The sequence below is a fragment of the Urocampus carinirostris genome, chromosome 14, assembly GCF_059441175.1.
Source record: "Urocampus carinirostris isolate Australia breed hairy pipefish chromosome 14, RoL_Ucar_1.0, whole genome shotgun sequence".
Taxonomy (NCBI): domain Eukaryota; kingdom Metazoa; phylum Chordata; class Actinopteri; order Syngnathiformes; family Syngnathidae; genus Urocampus; species Urocampus carinirostris.
In genome coordinates, this window is record NC_142362.1 from 26440223 (window position 1) to 26465231 (window position 25009).

Consider the following 25009-nt stretch of genomic DNA (forward strand, 5'->3'; position numbering starts at 1 on the left):
CAATGGAGCAGTGTTATTGTGACATGATGGAGCACCAGTGGCCAATTAATAGACCAGGACAATCCATTAACCACAGCTCATCAGTGATGCACCAGATAAAAAGATGTAAAATAATGTGAGGGCAGCACGGCGGCACAGTGGTTAGCGCGTGTGCGGCACAGTTTTAAGGTCTTGGGAACCTCCTGTATGGGTTCAAATCCAGCTACCGGACTTCCTGTGCGGAGTTTGTATGTTCTCCCCGTGCTTGCGTGGGTTTCCTCCGGGTACTCCGGTTTCTTCCCACATTCCAAAGACATGCATTTCAGGTGGATTGGCCGGTCCAAATTGTCCCTAGGTGTGAATGAGCGAGTTGTCTGTCCCTGTGTGCCCTGCGATTGGCTGGCAACCAGTTCAGGGTGTCCCCTGCCCACTGCCCGATGATTGCTGGGATGGGCTCCAGCACCCCCACAACCCTACTAGGATAAGCGGTGCAGCTAATGAGATGAGATGATGAAAACAAGGTGAAGTAAATAGAGGGTTGGTATAGTTAAAAGTTATGGCTGTGGGAAAAACAAAGAATTTGAATTAGTCTTTGCATTTACAGAAACGATTCCGAAACACATTCTGTATTTCAATGAAAAAAAATCTGAACCTGAACAGCAATTTTGGTATGCAATGCAAAATTAACCACATTGACAAGAATGAAAAGTAAATATAGTTTTTTTTAGAGCTGTGTCAGCCTTTATTCTACAGTAAGGTAACCGTTTTTAACAATTTTTTGCCATGCATTGTATTTATTCCTGTATAGTGCACTTTGTTTTTTTTTACCTTAAAGTTTGGGTGTGCGTTATACACAAGGTTTCACAGTATTATTTGACCATATTTGAGCATAGATTTATCTGATTGATTAGAAAAAAATATTGCTGAGAACAATCGCAAAACCTCAGATGCAACAAAAATCTAAACCATGTCACAGTAGTGAGAGCGCTATCCTAACCACTAATCCAGCAGTAATATAGGTGACCTACAATAAGGCATTTGACTTTATCTCATTATTACTCTATTTCTATTCATTATATATATATACATATATATATAACGCAATAAAGCACGACGAGGGAAAACAACCCTTTCTGCTGATGAATTGAACTTTGAAGGTAATTAAATAAAGACATGGTAAATTGTATGTCGGTATTGTGTTCATAGTTTAGAATTTCAATAAATTATTTTACTCACAGCTGAACATATTCAAAAAAGTTTGTAACTTACAATGCTGAGCTGAGAAAAAGTGAAACTAAATGTTACGCCAAGTTTATATTTAAAATGAGGGTTACGCGTTATTCATGAGCCCACATGCACAAATAAATATAGTAAAACAGGTTTCCTTCAGTACTATATTTTAAGAAAATCTGAAAATTGTGGTTTCTTTTTAAAAACAAAACAAAACTGTAATTTCGGTGTGCTTGGTTAATAACGCAAAAAAATTTTTTGTTTCTTTTCTTGGGTTTTTTTCTGTATGTGGGAAATAGATTGGACACTTAAAAGCTCATGTATTTTCTATAATCCCAAAAAATCAAAACTTGAGTGCATTCCAGAAAACATTATTTCCAATAGGTAAAGTTCAATTGTATTCTACATTTCGTGAGTACTCAAAAGTGAGGCTTAAATGAGAGGCTTAAACAGATTTATATAAATATTTAACATTTAGACACACAACTGAGATTCAGAGATCAAGATATTGAGACTGTGTTAGCTATTGTCTCGTTGGCTTTCTCATCCCCTCATGTGAGAACTTCTCGCCTCCAAAAGGAGCAGGTGTTCAATCAGCTGTGTGTTATCTCGAATTGCTGCTGCCAAACCAACAAAACAAGCACACATGCACAGAAATGCCTCTACAGTGCTTTGCAAAAGTCCATACATCCATTATCTGCACCGTTTATCCTCAGTAGGGTCGCAGGGGTGCTGGAGCCCATCCCAGCTTTATTTGGGCAGTGAGCAGGAGACACCTTGAACTGGTTGCCAGCCAATCGCAGGGCACACAGGGACAGACAATTCGCTCGGTCATTCACACCTAGGGACAATTTGGACATACATATTTTTGGACTGTGGGAGAAAACGGGAGTGTCCGGGGGATACCCACGCAAGCAGGGGGAGAACATGCAAACTCCACACTGGAGGTTCGATCTCATGACCTCTGATCGGTGCCGCACACGCGCTAACCATTATTATTATTATTGTTAGTATTATTAATGTATTGTTAGTTTTAAACAGTTCCGTTGTCAATTTTGCTTTATGTGTAGGGTCGTTGTCCTGTTGGATAGTGAGCCTCTGTCCCATTCTCAGGTCTATTAGGACAGTACAGAAGTTTCACCAGAATTGCCCTGTGTTTGGCTCCAACAATCTTCCCATCAACTCTAACCGTCTTCCCAGTCCATGCCGGAAAAAAAGCAACCCCAGAACATGATGCTGCCACCATAATATTTGAGAATGGGGATGGTGTTTTGAGGGAAATGTGCAATGTTGCTCTTATGCCAAAAGGTTCATCTTTGGTTTAATCCGACCAGAGCACCTTGTTCCAAATGTTATTTGTGGCTTCTTCTTTCCACTATTCCATAAAGGGCAGATTTATGCAGAGTACGAAAAGTAGTTGTCTTATGCAGAGATTGTCCCACCTCAGCTGTGTATGTCTGCACATCATACAATGTGAGCCTGGGCCTCTTGGTTGCTCATTTGATTAGTTTCCTCCTTGTTTGGGCCAAATGTTTTGAAGGACGGTCAGGTCTTGGTCGGGTTGCAGTGATATTATGCACTCTCCATTTTGGGGCCTTATAGTGAAAGGAGGCTCAGTAGACCCTAACAGCAACAATTTCAAGCATTTACAAGCACCTAACCAAAAATTCAAGCACTTTCCAATACATAAAGCTCAACATTAAAATTCAAGCATTTTAAAAAATTTCAAGTAACCGTAAGAACCCTGGTTATACCTTAGCGTGTGCAAAAAAAGCAAATTATCTTTTCTTATAATGTCATACGCGGTGGGTTTTTTGAAAAGAGGGTTTCACTTAACTTACATTTTGGATTGGTGTTTTTCTTGTGTGTGCGTCTTTTTACAAACACATAATGTTTATAAGATTGGCGTATTTTGCGGTTTGAATATAGAATTCACTTTTTGTAGGATTCCCTACTAAACTCTCTCAAGACCGCATTGCTCCGGATGATCCATTTAATGTGGCAGAAGGCTCAAGGGAAGTCAGCCGTGTTTATCCCTCTGGTTATCCCTATCTAAATCCTTCCAAGTGATGATGGCGCTAGGGAGGGGACACGCTGCACATTCTACACACTGTATTACAGCTTCATGTTCCTTTAGTTTTAAATTCTTTCCTCACCCTTTCGTGTGCTGGCATTTTCTATCTTGCTCACAGCCAATGTTCCCTGTAAGCTACCACGGCTTTGAACAATCACACAAAGTCTTTAAGCGTCGCTTAGAACAACGTTGAGCAACATCAATCCCAAGTGCGACAACCAAATCATTTTTAAACATGTCCAAAACCTGAGATCAAATCAATTTACATTCTGCTGGCTTTCCAGCCTCACTACTTAGTTTTTCAAATTTTAATGAATTGGCTAATGTAATATTGGAAAAGGTTGCACGGCCCACATGTTTTACAACAAAAGTGAGAATGAAATAAACACCAGAGCTGCTTTGCAACAGGCAGAGACTGTGGGAGCAACTAAGGATGTAGATGTGTCGTGGTTTTCCTACAGACCCCTTCTGCATCCTTAGCAGGTATCTGAGGGTCACAGGTCTTTTGCCCCTTAACCTGTACACCTCTCCTGAGTGGGGCAGCAAATGCTAAGTTAGCCTTCACCTGCGGATGAGGTTCAGTTACGACCTCTTGACAGCTACAGTCACCTGGAACTCCTTTCGGCTACTATGGCTATCTACACGATAGCCTTTTGTACTTGTTTGGAATCAAGTCCGATCTTCTGCAGGATGTCGCGGGGAAACCCTGAACACGCCCACCTCATTGGGGTAGAGGGTGGCATGCCACCCAGCGATGGACTCCTCATCCAGAATGTCCTAGTACTTACCCTCTTTGGTTAATGAGATATGGCCAGCAGGTCTTCCAAGGGTTCAGTGAGTTTGGCTAAAATAATACTTTGAGCTCCTAGAAAGAAAGATCATAGCTGGTAGATTAGTTGCCACTACCTCCTTACATTTGAGTGCCATTTTTTTCATATGTATCTTTTGGTAAATAATACTAATTTGTTGTGGATTTATTCAGTTGGTTGCACAATACAGAACTGTATTTAATCACAGTTTTCTAGTGGAAATACAATGTTGGCAAAAAATATTATTGTTCCATTTTAAAAATGAGCAAATTATTTGAAAGAAACACATTTTTACCCTCCTTTCTTTATTTATTTTCTCTTATTTTGTTTATTTTTTCCCAGCTTTTGAATTATTTTTCTTGCCATTTTATTCTTTTGTTCTGTGTTTTCCTTTTTTGATTTATTTGTTACTTCTTTTCTCTTTTTTCCTAACTTTTTACCTTTTTTATTGCTTTTTTTCTGCTTTTTTCTTTATTTTTTGTCTTTGTTTCTTTTTTGTTTTCATTTCCCCTTTTTAAGTAATTTTGTGCATAATGTTACGTAAGGATTGGTAATAAAAGGATGACAGCGACAAACACAATTTGAAAGTTGGGTGCCAAAAAAGACAGCTCTTTTCACTGAGCCAAGTCGAAAGACCCGCTTCTCTAAAAAAGACAAAAACTCGCACAGCAACATTGGCGTAGTCACGAAGGTAAAGAAAGATCACTTACCTACATTGTCTAACTAAAAAATTATAATCAAAGTAAACCACATTTTTTGATCTATATTTTAACACCGCAGAGGGAACCTGCATTGTTTTTGCCTTCATGCACTGCAATTCTGGCCAAATTTACTCGTGAATTAATTTTATGAATTCAAGCCCTGATTTTTATGCACAGGATGGCTTATCTTGTGGGCTGAGACGTCTGGGCCGTGTGCAATTACAACAAACATTGCTTCCAGCCACACAATCTCTGAGACTGAAGCCAGTCTTTTGCCTTACGCCACTATCAACAGAGGTCCAGCTGCAAGCTGTGTTATCTCAAAAGCACCACCATTTGGATCACGCAGACCACAAGGCGGACAGCGACAAGGTGCCGCGTGCAGACATCATTTAAAAGCCATTTCTTATCATTAGGGGTAAATCACAGGTCCCTTAAATCGTATTTTCTTTCAATGTCCATTCATTTCATTTGTTTGGTTGACTAAGATGGAATCTCAATAGCGTTGGGTTAGGGTTAGGTGCGCGTCCTTCCACCTATTTTTCAGTTTGTACCACCATTTGTAGTCAAATCCTGTCACTCTTTTTAGGTTACTTCATCCTCCACATGGGTCCATTCTCTCTAAGACATAACAGAATGACCAGACCACCAATTCACCTGGCAGGAAGCTCCCACACCCTGTCACACTCCTCAGCCGCACCCGGTTTACTGTCCTAGCAGTAAAGAGAAGGCCCTTCTGGCGCGCCTGGTTCCCTGTTCTGGCTGCGAGTAAAAGGATGTGCATTCATCAAGATATGATTTGAAGATCTTAAGTAAATTACGAATATATTTGTTTTTAAGAGTTTTTTTTCCCCATACAGGTGTTGGCTAAAAGGGACAGTACTTTGTAGCTTACATTTTCAGTTGCAGGAAGTTCTTCCAGTTACAACGTACCACTGGGAAACGTTACCGTTATTTTTGGCATGGCCCATGATAAATTCCAAAAGTGATACCTAATCCTTTCACTAATAAACATTTATAGTGCCCTGTTTAGGTGTAGCATGCACCTGTCCTCTTGGGCACGACCTGTAGGGGGGAATGTCACAATCACAGTAAAATACTGTACAAACTAATGCCAGCTGCAGTCAATAACGAGGGAACATGAATGCAATGGCAAAGCAAAGCCACCGGAGAGCTGCGTCTGCGTCATTTCTGAGCAGACTTGTTAAGAAACACGGCGATAATTTTAAGCATTAACAAGCACTTCACCCAAAAATTAAGCACTTTTCAATCCTTAAAAAACACATTAAAATTCAAGCAATTTTAAGGATGGCAAACAACTGTACAAACCCGCTAAAACAATGTTGAGACTGTACCAAGAAGAATGGTGAGAGTATAGGGGCATATGTAAAAGAAAGTTATTTGCCATTCATTTCCTAATGTTTTATTGACATTCTGTGGACAAATGGAACCCAATCATATGTTCATTAGTTCATCAGGTTGTGTTAGCAGATTTACCTGGAGGCAGGCCGGCGCTCGACCATGAGGTTTGTTGACATCTACGGCCACGAGCTGCCATCCCCCTGCAGCATCTTCATGAAACATCTGCAGAAGAAAAATGAGATCAGCCAAAATATAAAAAAAAAACAAATCAATAAAATAAATTAAGTAAAGATAATGTGGAATAAGACACCACATAAAACAGCAAAGAACAATCACATATTGTATGAAGATAAAACACAAAACAATTCATTGACCATTTAAAGTGGAACAATTTCATTTGGTATTATTCAGTGCGATTAGGATTCAATTGAGTACATCTTATTTCAAGAGGGTGGGATGAAACGACCTTATCACCTTTATATATGAATATAATACGCACTAAGGCCTGATGAAAACATGCACAAGCTACACAGTAATCCAGTATATAAACTGCATAAGATATCATGAATGTGAAAAAGTAAGTAAAAAATGAGTTGCCTTGTGCAATGAAATACAAGATAGAATCTATTTTGAAAACATACTATATGTATATATATATATATATATATATATATATATATATATATATATATATATATATATATATATATATATATATATATATATATATATATATACAAATATATATATATATATACAAATATATACATATATATACTGAACTGTCTCAGAAAATTAGAATATTGTGATAAAGTTCTTTATTTTCTGTAATGCAATTACAAAAACAAAAATGTCATACATTCTGGATTCATTACACATCAACTGAACTATTCCAAGCCTTTTATTATTTGAGTATTGCTGATTTTGGCTTACAGCTGAAAAAAACTCAAAAATCCTATCTCAAAATATTAGAATACTTCCTCAGACCAAGTAAAAAAATAATTTTATAACAGCAAAACTAAATCAAACATTTGAAAATGTCCATTGATGCACTCAGTACTTGGTTGGGAATCCTTTTGCACGGATTACTGCATCAATCCGGCGTGGCATGGAGGCAATCAGCCTGTGGCATTGCTGAGGTGTTATTGATGCCCAGGATGCTTCGATAGCGGCCTTCAGCTCATTTGCATTTGTAGGTCTGGTGTCTTTCATCTTCTTCTTAACTATACCCCACAAATTCTCATTGGGGTTCAGGTCAGGGGAATTAGCAGGCCAATCAAGGACAGTGATGCCATGGTCAGTGCACCAGTTACTGGTGGTTTTGGCACTGTGGGCAGGTGCCAGATCATGCTGGAAAATGAAATCCTCATCTCCATAGAGCTTTTCAGCAGATGGAAGCATGTAGTGCTCTAAAATCTCTTGGTACACAGTTGCATTTACTCTGGACTTGATGAAACACAGTGGACCAACACCAGCAGCTGACATGGCTCCCCAAACCATTGCTGATTGTGGGAACTTCACACTGGATTTCAAGCAACTTGGATTTTGCTCCTCTCCAGCCTTTCTCCAGACTCTGGCGCCTTGACTTCCAAATGAAATGCAAAACTTGCCTTCGTCTGAAAAGAGGACTTTGGACCACTCTGCAACTGTCCAGTGCTTCTTCTCCATAGCCCAAGTCAGACGCTTCTTCCGTTGTCTTGAGTTCAGAAGTGGCTTGACCATGGGAATACGGCTATTGTAGCCCATTTCCCGGACACGTCTGTGAACTGTGGCTTTTGATTCCTGGACTCCAGCTTCAGCCCACTGTCTTTGAAGCTCCCCCAAATTCTGGAAGCGGCTCTTCTTCACAATTTTGTTAAGGCTGCGGTCATCTTTCTTGGTTGTGCAGCGTTTCCGGCCACATTTTTCCCTTCCAACAGACTTTTTGTGGATATGCTTTGAAACTGCACTCTGTGAACAGCCTGCTCTTTGAGAAATTTCTTTTTGTGTCTTACCCTCCTGATGGAGGGTATCAATGATGGTCCTCTGGACAGCAGACAGATCAGCAGTCTTCCCCATACTTGTGATTTAGTTTACTGAACCAAGCTGAGCGTTTTTAAGGCTCAGGAAACCCTCGCAAGGTGTTTCGAGTTCATTAGATGATTCAGGTGATTAGTTGAATAGCCTACTTGTATACTTTTTCATGATATTCTAATATTTTGAGATAGGATTTTTGAGTTTTCTTAAGCTGTAAGCCAAATTCAGCAATATTCAAATAATAAAAGGCTTGAAATAGTTCAGTTGATGTGTAATGAATCCAGAAATTATGACATTTTTGTTTTTTTAATTGCATTACAGAAAATAAAGAACTTTATCACAATATTCTAATTTTCTGAGACAGTCCAGTATATACATACATATATATACATATATATATATACATATATATATATATATATATATATATATATATATATATATATATATATATATATATATATAGAGAGAGAGAGAGAGAGAGAGAGAGAGAGAGAGAGAGAGAGAGAGAGAGAGAGAGAGAGAGAGAGAGAGAGAGAGAGAGATAGGTACATAGAGAGAGAGATAGATTGATATAGAGAGAGAGATACAAGTGGTTTCTACAAAATGATGTGAGTTCAGTCATCTGAGACATATTTCATAAGATTTGATAACTGGAATATCATAGGAGATGGTTGCCAATAAATTTGGATTTCAGTGGACACACATTTGGAGGTTACAGGCTGTTGCCAAGATGACCACATTTATCCCAGCATATTTTATACCTGCGTTGTTGCTGTAGATGTGGTGCTACTCCTGGACCCCCACATCTGCTGAAATTGAACTCTGATTTCAGCAAACGTCTCAATGATAACAGCAATGAACACATTCTGTATAAAGATAAATATAGCAGATAGTGGTTTGTATCTAATGCTTCAAATCCTCACTGGGGAATAATGAAGGTGCCAAACGCTCTTACCTTCACAAGCCAAGCCAGAAAGAAAATTAGAGTGATAAAATAGAAGTAAGAGCGCCAGCGAGGGAAACTGTCAATTGCTCTGTACATGAGGAACACCCAACCCTCCTGAGAGGCAGCCTCGTATACAGTGAAGATGCTTGTTCCTAAAAAATAAAATAAAAGTTGTGACAAGGACTATTTCTTTTCGACGCCATGACATGACTTATAACAGGAACTCACCAAGCTCATTGAAGCCACTGTAGCCAAGTTCTTGCCTGCTGAGGCCCAGTTCTTCCAAGTCCATACACTTGAATCCCAGTGGACACTGGTAGCCCTCACCATCAGGGGAGCAGTGGGTGTCTGGGATGGCCAAGCTATTCAATGTCACATTACTAAAAAAATAAAAAACACGTAAAATAAATGTGCAAGATGCTCGAAAGTGATCACAATGACCCCCTGTTCAATGATAAACATGGAAAGAAAGCAAATTGACCATATACAGTTTTTTTCGGAGAGGACAGACGAATTTTCCTCTGAGGGCCTTTGGTGAAAAAAAGATATAATGGCCACGACAAAGTTTCTGTTTCAGGAAAAAAAATGTTACTTTCAAATTAGGACATAATCAATTTTGATCGCCTAATATAAAAGCTTTTTGGTGATCTAGCTCAGTGTTTTTCAATCAGTGTGCCCGGGCATAGTAGTGTGCCGTGAGACCTTGTCTCGTGTGAAATGCCTGTTCTGATGGTCTCCAGTTTAAACGTGTGATTTTGTTTTAAGGCATTAATCACAAGGCTTTGGAGGTCAGAGCACTGAATTATAAAATTGTATGTCTCTTGTCTGCTATGTATTAAAACTACGAATTTTGCCTCTATGTTCAATCACAGGCATGCGGGTTTAAAGGACTGACATTTGCTAAGTGAAATGTAGTTGATAATTCAAAATTCTCAACTTTTGCCACAGGCAATAATCACTTGTTCAGCATTTGACAGTAAAACATAATTGTTGCCGATTTTTTAATCTTAAAAGGGATGAATTAATAGGATCATTCTTCATTTGTTTGATGGCCAAATAATTGTAATTGACCATTTGACACTTTAAGAGAGCCCAATGGGTGTAACGGGGTGAAAAGGTTAATACGGGTGTTGTTGCAATAGTATTTTCAAATCCTGTGGCACAGAATGAGAGAGATACGGGTGTCAGAAAGTAAGATAGGCCCCCACAGCTGTATTGTATGGGGATCAATATTGAGTATTTTAGTACATCCATCAAGTCAATTCTGCCTTTGCTATATAATGTGTACGTGCCTATGTGGTGCATTAAATTGAAAACAATATAATGAAATACACACCCCCAAGAAAGGGGATTTCCAACATAGACAAGAGGCAATACCTCACAAGAGGACTGAAACCAGAGCTTAAGCTGTGTGTCAAGGTGACATTGACTACATCTAGCCAGAGCAGATGGAATTGTTAGCTTATATTTACGGCTTTTAATTCAGAGTATTAACGATCGACATACTTTTGTAATTATACGTCTTACTTTTTTTTTAGTTTAGCAATACATATCTTTCTCACGCGTGTGTCCTCTTAGTACAACCTCCTTCTGTTAAAAAACATATTACAATGTTGACAGTCACTCTGAAACTCATTTTGCATTACAGTAATCCCTCGGTACTTTGCACCTTTGTTATGACTGGCTCACTGCTTTACAGATTGATTGATTGATTCAATGTATTGTACATTGCGTTCTGCAGCACACAGAGGACAGCAAATGTTATCACAAGGGCAGGTTGTATGTGTGTGTGTTGGGTGGGCGTGACTGCATGGGTACTTGAATGTGATAGGCTGAAGTATGCTGGCAGTCAAACAGCAAGTGAGCGCCCATGTCAATGTTGCCACCAAAACCAACTGCGGAGCATGATAACAGCTAGATTTGAACAGCATTTTACGTTGAAAATAAATTAAACAACAAAATCGGACTCTAAGGAAAGTCAAAACGATGCAAAGAAATGGTGATCACCAGCCGGTGCTTTTTGGGTTATTATCTGGTTTGGGAAACGACTGAAGCGGCGTCGGGAGTGAAGGAAAAAGCATTGCAAAAGGTCCACCAAACTGCTACGGCTAGGCTATGTAACAACTGTTAAAAGCTGCCCAGGTCGAGTCTGTATCTCACTAGATTTATTGCCCATGAAGCAGATGACCTGGAGCTACAACTTGTGAAAAAAAAACAGTACGTTCAGGAAAGTTCTATTTTAATCATCAATGAGACCTGGCACAATTCAAGAATACACTATGCTAGCGTGCAGTTAGCCAGCTGCGCTCTAAATCACTATCTTACACTGAAAGGAGAAGCGCTTCAATTTTGTTGAGCTATTGAATAATTACAATCAACAATATTCATACAACTGCAATTCTGTGTTCTGTATTTTTATTTGTAGATTTATAGTTGTTATTTTGTGACAGTCAGTAAGGATGAGATAACTTTGACCCCTGGGGGGCTTTTATGAAGGGGTGCTGCTACTTTGCAGATTTTTATGTTTTGCAAGGGGTTCTGGTCCCCATCACTGTGACAACAGAGGGATTACTGCATTTCCTTTGTGAAGTAAAACTGATTGGATGGAGAGTGATGAGAATAGGCTATGTGTTCCATTGATATATTTTTCAGTTTCAAAGAAACTTAGAAAATAACTGTAATTCATGAAATGAAGTCAGATAGCAGGAAAAATCTACACCTCCACAAGAAATTACTTTTGTTAACAATCAACACCTTTTCCTCTCATATACAGCTCTCTTTGTATATAATCCACATTTCCCATTATGTCCTACGGGTGTGTAAAGCTGCAGCGCTTGACGTTGGGTCAAGGACATATAACATTTATCAGGTAAGACACATCTGTCCTTTCTGACATATTTTGAAGCACACATTGCTTTTCAAATATTTTATTGATAACTAAGGTGTAAATTCTAGTTTATCCAATAAAGGTGATGGATGAGGCATTGGTGAGGATGGCTAATTTTCATTCAAAGTGTGTCCAATGTAGAATTAATTCGAACGCTGGCTGCTAATGGTAAATACAATATGTGATACGTGGAAGAGTGTTACGCCTACCTGATTCCACATCTCGGTGGAGTTGTACATACATCCTCATTATGGCGAATGTCATTTTAATCATGCTGTAATTAAATGTGCTTTAATTTGAGCTAAGGACGAGTGCAGTATACCAAGGTGTATTGGGTGTTGGACCGTTGTTCATTCCTATGAGAAGACTAATCAACATAAATAACTGGATTGCATTTCATGCTGTATTTATAGTATGATCATCTCACATTTAATACTTTGCATTAACGAAATACATCTCATGGTTATCAATTTCCCACTTCAAGACTGATAAAGGTATGCCCTCTTTGGGTATTTTCTTATTCATTAGTTTTAGTTAATCATTTTTATTCCACTAACTATTTTTAATCATAATGTTGTTATATAATACCAGTGACTGAAATAACGTCTGCCCGGACGCCGGGGGCGTGCATCCTTTACGTCGGGCGAACAACTTACAAAACTTCTCCGCCCGGATGGCCTACAACTTTTTCAAGAAAAAAAAAAAAAATATTCAAAAGAAGCTAACAGAATTAATGACGCTGCAAAACAAAAACGTACATTAAAAGCATCATGGTAAGAGGAGTTCACGTGGCAACATTGCGTGAATGAAGATGAGTAAATACAGGTACATACTGATGGCAGATGGAAAACAACGATGTCATATGCATGCAATGAATGTTATAATAATAATAATAATAATAATTTCCTTTGTATTGTCATTCTTTGTAACAATGTACACAGAACGAAATGTCGATACACCTGACCCGTTGTAGCGAGCCGATGCAGTCGCAGCCAACAGAGGGCGCCGCCATTTTACCAATTAGGTATGTCGGCCGAGGCGCGAACCAGCGACCTCCCAGTCTCAAAGCGGGCACACTACCATCTAGGCTACTGAGCTGGTAAGAAGATTCATAATGAACTAATCAATTCATTTTAAAGTGTTGTTCTGTTATTTATTCTAATTATCAATCCTTAATACAGTACTTTGCAACAATGTTTTTTTTTTTTTTTTTGCGATGAGTCGTCTTATTCCATTTCAAGTTGTGAAAAATGGGTAGGGCAACTTTATGGCTGGGCAGGCAACTTTTCTGGTGTCCGGTAACTATTTGTCAGTTTTGAGTATCAGACACTGATAATACATATGTATTTACTGTATTTTTAGAAGTCAAACTGAAACTATTTTGAAAAAAAACTAACATTGTGAAAAAAGATACTATGCTAAAATATTTACAGATTAATTTTGCAAATTCCAGAGTTAACTTAAATTTCCAAAGCTTTTTTGACAATATTTATAATGGAGCACACATTTAATTTCCATGACCGTTTCTTATCCTACAAAAAACTGTTATTCCCTCTCTAATGTTAACAATACTGTTGTGTACTGAAGTGTTGCAGGTTATTAGCCATACAGCAGGTCACAAGCTAGCAAGGTTGGAAAGCTAATTTTTCACATGGGAAAGCTACGATTAAAGTCAATGGACACTGTTATAAATTGATTGGCTGGAAAAATGAATCTTAATTAATATCAGCAAGTCAGTAGAAAGAGTAGATGTAGACTTAAGACATCAAGTTAATCTTCCTTGCATGTTGAGCGTTACAAAAATATGGCAGACCTGTAGCACTCGATTTCTTTTTTTTTGTATCTCGTCCTTTTTACACTCATCTAATTACAAAAAACTTTTAAGAAGCAATTAATCATCAGCAGTAGAAGAGTAATAAATGCAGTTTCATGTAATTGCAAATTATAGTGAATTGTGGTGAGGTGAAGTTCACTGCAAACTATTAAAACTAAATGATGATTGGCTGATAGATGGTATACGTGGTTAATGTGGTTTGACAACTTTATGATTGTTAACATTTTACTGCCTCAAAATGTCATACTGTGAGGCTTTTGTCATAGCAGTTTTCCTCTGGAATGTTATAATTGTCATTATTCTCTATGGTTTAAAAAAAGTCAAATAACTGTTGTAATAAATCCATATAATTAGACAATGCAATACACTTATACAAAGGGTTTGGAATGCACTGTTATTTTGTTCCTATGTTACAATGCAATGTTCACTTTGGATTGTTCTATCACTGCATTATAAAAGCCATAACTACATAGACAACATGTAAACATCCTTGCCAATACAAACAAAATTGTGAAATATAAGATTGTCTTTTTGTGCCGACTATTGACAACCATCTACATTCTACACTAATGAGTCGATTGTGCTTGTTGAATACACTGATACCCTTGGAAATCATAGCTGTCACAAACTGTGAGAAAAGTACAGACGCTATATAGAATTCTTCAAAAGAATGACGAGGATTGGATTGTTAGATTAGCACCTATGTTTATAAAAAGAAGATCAGTGAGGTTTTAGACTCAATCCGTGTAGAGTCAGGTAAAAGAGTGAGAGACTCAAGCCCTTTATCACCAATTTAGGCTTAGCTTCTCCGGAGTAAACCCCCTTGCCCCACTGACTGCAATACTGATGAGCTGGAAGCAATTAGAGGAAATATTATACCAATTATATATAATGCAAGAAAATAGGTCAGGGCTTAAAAAGAGGAAAAGGGTATTGGCGGAAATACCATATTTATTTATGTATAACGATCTCAATTTTTTTTATTAAAAATTGGTATTTCATTTTGTTTTACTTTTTCTCAGCTCAAAAAAAGCAATAAAAGTGACAAACGTTGTTAAATACATGCTGCCATGATTTAAATCACTTATTGAATTTATGAACACAATACTAACATGAATATTTACAGTGTATTTATTCATAGTCCTTCAAAGTGTAATTCATCTTTAGATACAACAAAAAGTTGTTTCCCTCGCTGTGTTTTTTGTGTATATTCATCTCTTTCAGGATGTTTTTCTATTTTCTCCATTCTCTAGAATTCATCTTTGGTACCGTGAACAAAAATAGTATGATAATGAGATAAAATCTATTGCGTGTTACACACGAATATATACAGTACTCCTAGGCTAACTACACTGATTTTAATTTAAATGCACCACCTCAAACGCCCGATTTATTCTGTGAAATCTCCCAATATCCTCCACCGCCCCAACCTAAAATATGTTCTCCTTGGATCTTTCCAATTTACATAGGTCACCCATTTTGACTTCAAAATGGTGAATTTCTCTTAAAGATGAGAGATGTTTATGCCTGATATGACAAGGAAATGCCCATAGGTACAGGAGAAGTGGTCGCCAGGGAGAGGGGGAAGAATAACATAGGTACTTGTCCGGCGACATACTTATTCAAAGTTAAGCTTTTCAATTCATTGTTGTAACCAGTATGAATGTTAATTTTGTGCAGTAAATGAAATTAAAAGACTATGACAACTAAACTGAACAATTGTTGCATATGTTTTGTTGAAACAAACGCAATTTGAAGTGATGGTAAGCAGGAAGAATATTTATGATTTCTAGGGAGGAATTATTCCTCTGACCTCACTAAAAGGGAAGTCGGGGAAATACATGGCAAAGTGGGAAATTAATGGGATCGAGCCGAAGTGTGAATTACCCTTTCTGTGTGTCATTGGTAACACAATGGTGATTGAACGTTCCAAACATCTGTACGCCCAGAATTCCATAGAGCAAGAGAAAAAAGAGCAGGAAGATGGATACACTCCAAATCTGTTCCCCTGAGCGCCTGTAAACAACAACAATTGTTCATAAGTATTTTGGAGTGGCCTAGTTTTTTAACGTACAATCAGTCGTACTTAAGAATATTAGTGATGCGGGAACGAGGAAGCTCAAAGCGGAAGTAGATCCTGAAGGCACGAATCATAATGAGCGCTCTGGGGATTCTCAGCATCCCCCATGGAGACATTTGATCAACAAGTTCCGCTATCTCAAACACCTAAAAACAAAGAGTTACGGCCTCGTGAAATGAGAACATGGTTTGAGAAAAAGCAGTTTGAGCAAATTCAAGAGGGTGAAACAATACAACCACAGTAAAAAATAGTAAATGTCGCAATGTACCTGCAACACCAGGGAGACCCAGATGAAAAACACCATGAATCCATCAAACATGCACCAACGATCTTTCACATAGGAGTTATCCCCCTGTGCAAAAGGGAGAAGGAAATGGCAGAGGAACAAATCATGAGTTAACACCCAAGAAACGAGAATGCAACACTTTTAATGATGAGATTCAACCCACGGCTTTTCCTTGTAACCTACGCACACGCATAAATCAACAAACACGCACGTTACAACTTTGACAATAAAGAGCAGTCTGTCAGGAAATAACACCCAGCCCGTAGAGCAGTGGTGCCAAACATACGGCGTGCGGGCTGGATCAGTCCGACCAAGAGTTTTAATCTAGCTTGCAAGACATCGCCAAGAGAAGCACGAGAGAAAAATGAGCTCCAGTGTTATCAATATGTTTGCTTGATGTTGCCAAAGCCAGGCGCCACTGTGGCTGCATTTATTTTTCTTTTCTCTCTTTCTATCATTTTCTCTCCCACCTCTTTCCATTTTCTTTTTTCTCTCTTTCTCCTATCGTGTCACGAGCCGTGGTGGCGTGGAAGGTGACCGGACCAGAACGGAGGCAGGAGGCATGAAGGGAGAACTCAAATGCGTTGACGATCCATAGGTTTTATTTAATAAAATAAAAGTCGCCCAATACTCCGAGGCAAAACAGAACAATACAGAGTTCCTCCGGCACGAACTCAACAGGACAAGGCATAACAGACTAAAACAGGACAAGGCATAACAGACCGGGATTGTGAATAATGAGTAATGAACCAGCACCCGCCAAACCCAAAATCCAGCCTTAAATAGCAGAACAGCAATCAGCTGATCTGCTTCAGCTTGAGTTCGGGGGCGTGGCATACTGGTCGTCATGGCGACCGTGACAGAGCCCCCCTCTTAAGGGACAGCTCCCGAGGTCCCAAAAAAGAAAAAATTACTACCTCGCGCCCCGGAATGTTGACGATCGCGATTGGGGCAACCCTGCTCCCTCCTCCGAACACACAGGAACGGGGAGAGGCAGGCGCCATCTGCATCGGGCGGATCGGAATCGGCGCTCAGCAGGGGGGGTCTGGTGGCCAACTGGACAGGGGATGACAGACAGGCAGAACCGACGAGAACAGGACAGATAAACAGGACAGGCCGATGCAGAAGAGTCGTAAACAGGACAGGCCGATGCAGAAAAGTCGCACTCAGGACAGGCCGATGCAGAAGAGTCGCACTCAGGACAGGCCGATGCAGAAGAGTCGCACTCAGGACAGGCCGATGCAGAAGAGTCGCACTCAGGACAGGCCGATGCAGAAGAGTCACACTCAGGACAGGCCGATGCAGAAGAGTCGCACTCAGGACAGGCCGATGCAGAAGAGTCGCACTCAGGTCAGGCCGATGCAGAAGAGTCGCACTCAGGTCAGGCCGATGCAGAAGAGTCGCACTCAGGACAGGCCGATGCAGAAGAGTCGCACTCAGGACAGGCCGATGCAGAAGAGTCGCACTCAGGACAGGCCGATGCAGAAGAGTCGCACTCAGGTCAGGCCGATGCAGAAGAGTCGCACTCAGGTCAGGCCGATGCAGAAGAGTCGCACTCAGGTCAGGCCGATGCAGAAGAGTCGCACTCAGGTCAGGCCGATGCAGAAGAGTCGCACTCAGGTCAGGCCGATGCAGAAGAGTCGCACTCAGGACAGGCCGATGCAGAAGAGTCGCACTCAGGGGGGTCAGATTCAGAAGAGTCGCACTCAGGGGGGTCAGATTCAGAAGAGTCAGGCTCAGGGGTTCAGGTTCAGAAGTGGCGATTCAGACAGGACAGGCGGAATCAGAACAGGCAAGACATGAGAGGGTCAAAATCAAAACAGACAAGACATGAGAGAGTCAAAATCAGAACAGACAAGACATGAGAGAGTCAAAATCAGAACAGACAAGACATGAGAGAGTCAAAATCAGAACAGACAAGACATGAGAGAGTCAAAATCAGAACCGGCAAAACAGGAGGAGCGGAGTCGGGCTGGCAGGCAGCGGAGTCGGAGTCGGCCCGACGGGCAGCGGAGTCGGAGTCGGCCCGACGGGCAGCAGAGTCGGAGTCGGGCTGGCACGCAGGGGAGACGGAATAGCAGGCAATCGGCACGGGAGTCGGGCAGGCAGGCATGAGAGTCGAACAGGCAGGCGTCAATTCTTCCCGGGACCCCATTCGAGGCACAGCAAGGGCCACGACGGGCGGGGCCGTGGTTCGAACGGGCAGGGAAGGCCAACTCAGTAGGCGCCTGCCGAACTGCGCTCTCCAGCTCTCCCAAGTCGCGCTGGGATCGTTCGCTGAGTTCTATTTGTTGGCTGGTTCATTCTGTCACGAGACGTGGTGGCGTGGAAGGTGACCGGACCAGAACGGAGGCAGGAGGCATGAAGGGAGAACTCAAATGCGTTGACGATCCATAAGTTTTATTTATCGAAATAAAACCCGCCCAATACTCCGGGGCAAAACAGAACAATACAGAGTTCCTCCGGCAAAAACTCAACAGGACAAGGCATAACAGACTAAAACAGGACAAGGCATAACAGACCGGGATTGTGAATAATGAGTAATGAACCAGCACCCGCCAAACCCAAAATCCAGCCTTAAATAGCAGAACAGCAATCAGCTGATCTGCTTCAGCTTGAGTTCGGGGGCGTGGCATACTGGTCGTCATGGCGACCGTGACATATCGCTTCGTATTTTTTTCCATTTTTTAATTTTCTCTCTTTTCGGAAAAAAAGGTACCATTCGCCCCACATGAGTTGGTTTAGTGACTGGGTTTACATTGTTTAACAATATTTATTGGCATAAATAACTTCAGTAGATTAATCTAATCCTACTCCCGATGTTTTTTTAAACAGACAGGGAAAAGATAAGATTCATTCATTCATTATCTGCACCGCTTATTCTCAGTAGGGTCGCAGGGAAGATAATGTTGTGTCACTCTTAAAATGCTGTGGGGTTTTGATGATTTTTTTTTTTTTTTGTGTGTTAGAGTGGTCCACCACAAGAATTATTTTTTTAGACCGTTATCAGTTATTATTAGTTTAAGTCAAATCAGTCTCAAATGCTTGGATGGGAAAAGTTTAGGACATTTATTTGTATTTTACTTTTGAGTTATTAATTCAGCAATTTCATAAGCATAATTATTCGGAAGGAAAACGTAAGCAAAACAGATTGACACATTGCTTAGTCTAACAAACTACAATCTATTCATACAAGAAATCAATATACAAATAAAAATATTTCAACAAGAACACGTTTTTAATTGAAAATGATAAAATGTGGAATGTCAAGTAGATTCTGCAAAGATTGGAAGACTTGTAGATAGATGGTGGAAGTTAAGGTAATTAATGTAGCAAATGATCAGAAATGTCTTATTTTGTGTTTAAATGAATTCAATGAAGCTATCCATCACAGGCGATGGGAAACCGGCGTAGAGAAGGCCTCGGTGGTTCAGCTCGGTGGGGAGATGGCGTAGAACGGCATCAGTATGTGGGTCTGGTTCTGTCTATCATGGGCGTTGGTGAGTTTATAAAGCGGCATAGGTAATCCAATAATTCAAGGGGGGACAAAAATAAGAAAAAAAAAGAAAAGGTTCTGTTGGGCATATGGTGATCCTTTTGCGGTTCCTTCTTTTTGACAGAGTATCTGACAGGAAAAGGGGGCAGGTGTATTCATAGCACAGGGAATTACCCTACAACCTACTACCCTCCGACTGCTCACCGACCCACCTCACAAACACAATTGTTAAGTACGCTGACGATACTACATTGGTCGGCCTCATCTCTGAAGGCGACAAGGCGGAGTACAGGGATGAGGTGGAGTCACTGATAACGTGGTGTTCGAAAAACCACCTCATACTGAACACCACAAGAACAAAAAAACTCATACTGGACTTCAGGAGGAAAGGCAGGAACCCAGCACCACTCATTATAAAAGGAGACTGTGTAGAGGGAGTCAAATTCCTGGGTGTGCACATCTCCGAAGACCTCTCCTGGTCTGCTAACACCAGAGTGGTGGTAGGGAAGGCCCAGCAGCGACTCAATTTTCTGAGAGTACTCAGGAAAAATCATCTGAAACAGCAGCTGCTGGTGTCCTTTTACAAAGCCACATTGGAGAGCATTCTAACATACTGCATTACGGTGTGGCATGCTGGGTGCACGGCAGCACACAGGAAAACACTTCAGAGGGTCATCAACACAGCCCAGAGAATAGTTGGTTGCTCTCTACCCAGTCTGGAGGACATTGCCTGCTCTCGCTACCTCAGCAGAGCAGAAAACATCATCAAGGACTTTTCTCACCCCGGCCACCACCTCTTTAACCTGCTGCCTTCCGGCAGATGCAACAGGTCACACAAAACAAAAACAAACAGACGCAGAGACAGTTTCTTCCCCAGAGCCATTACCACCCTTAAAACACACCGTATAAAAAACTGAAACTCTTGCAAACACACTACATCATACAGATGTAAAATTGTATTCATACCTATGCTCACTTTGCACAATATTGCCTATTTTTGCACTACCGCATATTGCACTAATACGATCCCAAAACTGTATGTAACATCCTACATGCCCACATTTCTTGTGTAAATATTGTGTAAATTATAACCGTTATCTTCTTTGTTCCTTTATATTGTGTAAATTATAACCTTATTTTCTTTGTTGCTTTATCTTCTTTGTTTTCTTTTATCCTCACTGATAAATGTGAAGTGAGTGCCACGTCCAATTTCGTTGTCACAATATGTTCAATCCATTTTGTAACAATGACAATAAAGGTATATTATATTCTATTCTATTCTATTCCAGTCTATTCTACAACAGCGGTCCTATAATAATGGGGCCCCTGGGGGGATTGGCGCGAGATTCGTCATTTGACTTGGGGATTTTTTTTTTTGTTACTTTTCCAGAGATAAGTCTAATTGCACCTCCACAGCACTGGAAAAGCAGTGATCTCATTTTTTTACATTCCGCCTACGGTATTGAACAACGTAGACACCAAGTGGAATAGACCTTCAAGTAACCCGGTGAAAAAACATTTAACACAAATAAGGAGACAGGTGAGGAGGGACGAGATCAAGAGACAAACAAACGTCTCCTCCGAAAAATAATGACGAGGACGTTTCCTTGTGACCACGGTGGCTCCACGGTGGGAAACAGGCGTGCTTGCTATCTTAGAAATGTTGGCAGCAGACAGCGTGAACCCAAATAAATTAAGCGTCACTTAAATACATTACACCCTAATCACGCTGAAAAGTCTTTTCAGCATGCCAAATAAAGGCCGAATATCGAGCATACGTTGTTTTGTCCCCACCGATATTATGTGACCACTTAAAAAAAAACGATCGATCAAAGCACCGCAGAAAGGGTTAGATCACATTATGTTCTGAGATGCATAGGACAAATGCATTGGCAGTTCAATTCTCCGATATAACATGAGTCTTTTGGGGGTGGGTCTTATTTGGATGGGTCGAGGGCAGATTGCTTCTTCCGAGTGGGGGCATGACAGAAAATAATTGAGAAGCACTGCCCTACAATAACCATAAAATTCATCCCACAATAGTTTTACAGTATAGAGTCTGTTTGCTGACTAGGTTACCGTTATTTGATATTGTTTGTAAGATTTAATATCTTCAGTAGATGAATCAAATCCCAGTTCCAATGTGTTTATTTAAAACAGAAAAAAACATAAGGTTGTGTCAAAAGGTAAGCTCTGTCTCCTGTCAGTGAACTTGCTCTGATTTTCAGCATTCCGCAAATGTATTAAAGCAACCTAGTCTGGACATGATATGATAATGAAAATGGCAAAAGCCCCAAGGTATAAACAAAGTGAAATGTCAAGGGGACAATAGATGAAGAAAAAGACTGCTGAATGGCATGCTAACCCTAACATGTTAAATAAATACCATAAACAATAAAATAATGCAGTTAATTTGTGAACTAAATAGTAATATACCCATATTACAGAAATGTTTTATCATTTTAAGTGAATAAATTGGGTCAAATCAAGAATTAAAAAACCAACTGCGTAGCTGGAAGAATGAAAGGTTGTAATAACGCTCCAGGAGATACTGTAAACTGTGTATTTTCTTTTCAGCGTGTGTACACCTTTTTCAATTGCCATATTCAAGCACTTTTTAAGTACTTTCAAAGCCTATCTTTCAATTTATCCAGGACCATTAAAAGAGAAAAATCTGATGTGAATCATGTACGTTGCAGAGCCACAAAATTACTTGTGATTTATATAAGCAAGTTTTAATGTTGCGTGTGCATTTAGCAAGACATAGCATTTTTACAACTTGACTAAATAAGGAAAATATTTGTTTCTCCTCCTATAGGTGTTGGGTATAAATAACACTAAAATTAAGCTTACATTTTCAGTTGCAGAACGTTTTTCCCATTACAATTTACCACTGGGAAACATTACCATAATTTCTTACATTCCCGGTAATAAATCTCCATAATTGATTCTAATCCTTGCACTAATACACATTCTTAGTGCTCTGTTTAGGTGTAGCATGCATCTGTCCTTTTGGGCGTGGCGGGTAGGGGATGATATGCTTAATAGGACAATGCCGTACAAACTAATGCCAGCTGCAGTTAGTCACGAGGGAAGAAGTAATGCAATAACAAGTGCAAACAAGAGCAGTGTCTGTGTCATTTTTAAGCCCACTTGTTTAAAAACATGGAAACAATTTCACGTATTCATAAGCACTTCACCTAAAATTCAAGCACGTTTCTATCCTTGAAAACACAACATTAAAATTCAAGCATTTTCAAGGATTACAAGCACCCATATGATTCCTGTCTTTTTTGTTTTTCTAAACATCCCGAGTCATACATCTAGCTGTCTGAGTTGATGATTCAGTCAAATACATTTTGGAATCTTATAAGAAAGTAAAGTTTATTGAGTTTACGATTTGTTTTGCATTTAAACATTCACTGCACTAGGATTGGGTATTAGGGCCATTTACGTTTCCAGTGGGTTGTTTTGACCGATCGGCGAAGAGAGACTTGCTCATTGTTCAAAGCCTGTCTCTGTGCTGAACCTAAGCATATTCCTGCAGATCGCATGCACATCTTTCAATAATCAAAGTGTTGTGCAGTTCACATTAGTTGTCACGGCAGCTAGCTGTCTCCATCAATGCACAGGCAACCAATCACAATTAAGGTATGTCAGCCATCTTGTGACACCGCTGGCTCAGCCCAGGGCTGTAGCTAGTCATTTGGAACCCAAGGCAAAACATAATCATTTCACAGCTGCAGATTTTTATGGTGACCAGAAGTGCTTTACCGTGTTGGAACTTCTAGAAGTGGGAGCGACGTTCCGCTTTTGTATTTTTGAAGCATGGAAAACCAATATGTTTTTATGTTTGACCAATTATTTGTATTATATAAACCTGACAACTAGATTATTTTTTTCAAAACATTCATGGATGACAAAAAAAAATTGCAGAAGTTCTGAAATAAACAGTGATAGTGTTAGAAACCTTGCTAAAGGACTTCAAACCCAGTGGGGACTATCAGCAATTATAGATTGTTAATATATTGATATATACAATATTGATGTAGAAGGTTTTAATGACATTGAAATAAAATCTGGGCCAAATAATTGCCACATACTTCACGGAGAAAACAGAAAAACTCTCGGTAAAAATCATTACTAAAATCTGTATTTGCGACTAGCACAAACATTTCAGTAGTTTCCAGTGACTGCAAAGGAGATCAAAACATCTTTTGGGCTATGCTTTATCTGAAATCAGCGAATCATTATTTTTGAATTACAAAATTTCATAATATGAATAAAAGAATGCAAGAATACAAATAAAAAAACACAATATGAAAGTAATACATTTAGTCTGCTTGTTTGTTATTTTACTATTATTTGTCATTGTTTTTTATTTTGAATATTATGCATTGCTTACAACATTGTCACTATTGGACAAAAATGTTGCTGTTCTTTGATACACACACACTCTTTAGGGCAGATCTGCTTTTTGTAACATAGAAGCCTTAACAAAAAAGAAAGGACTCAGGGGAGGACGTTTGAAAGGCTTTAAATTTTCTCATCTCGAACATTTTTTTGCAGTCGTCCCCTGTGTTTCTTGCATTAAACATGCATTGATGTATTCTCTCCTTATTTTGAGTGTCGACTACACGGTAAACTTCAGAGAGTCATGTAAAATAATCTCTCTATTTAGAGTTGTCACGATAACATTTGCAGGACATCCACAATGCTGAAATTTACTGAGGATCAATACTATTACTTTTTATATACAGGTTCGATTAACGACAGAATGCATGTACAGTACATCAAAAATATTATATTTGCCTCTAAGAACTTGTTAAAAAGATTAACGTTGAAAGTAGTGTGCATAGTTTAAGCTGTCATCTAAATAGTTTATAATGAAATAATGTATTAAGTATGTGTTAACAATGCCCAACTGAGTTCCAAGAGCCTTTATATGTTTGTTTTTATCACGCCTATCTTCTTTTATCTTAATTTTACCCTTCGTGTTACGGCCACAGAGCGCAGTACACTAGAGAGAGGAAAAGGGACGGTGGGGACGAGAGTGATTTCAAGCGTGTGGTTGCGGTTTTATTAATTTCAGGCTGAAAATGGTGAAAGTAAGAAAATGAAAATGTTTTAAAAACAATCCAAGTTACAACCTAAACCCCCAAAAAGATGAAAAAAAGAAGTTAATTCGAGCGCATATAAGATAGTCACCTATGTGCACGCGCTATACAAGCAGCTTGACAAACGCTGCAATGATGATTTCAGCCAGAAGAAGGCGTCAGCAAGTAGAATATTTAAGATATGAGCAC

At 39.6% G+C, this 25009-nt stretch overlaps 1 protein-coding gene across 4 annotated transcripts in view; it reads right to left on the bottom strand.

Moving 5' to 3' along the window:
• Positions 1 to 25009, bottom strand: part of nalcn (sodium leak channel, non-selective) — a 111457-nt gene that overhangs the window by 73871 nt on the left and 12577 nt on the right. For all 4 annotated transcript variants that reach the window (XM_088352849.1, XM_088352848.1, XM_088352847.1 and 1 more), the window contains 7 exons: positions 16190 to 16273; positions 15928 to 16067; positions 15729 to 15857; positions 9349 to 9500; positions 9130 to 9272; positions 8936 to 9040; positions 6291 to 6377 (listed from right to left, as the gene is read on the bottom strand). In XM_088352849.1, coding sequence (XP_088208975.1) covers positions 6291 to 6377; positions 8936 to 9040; positions 9130 to 9272; positions 9349 to 9500; positions 15729 to 15857; positions 15928 to 16067; positions 16190 to 16273 — 840 coding nt within the window. The remainder of the gene's footprint in view (positions 1 to 6290; positions 6378 to 8935; positions 9041 to 9129; positions 9273 to 9348; positions 9501 to 15728; positions 15858 to 15927; positions 16068 to 16189; positions 16274 to 25009) is intronic.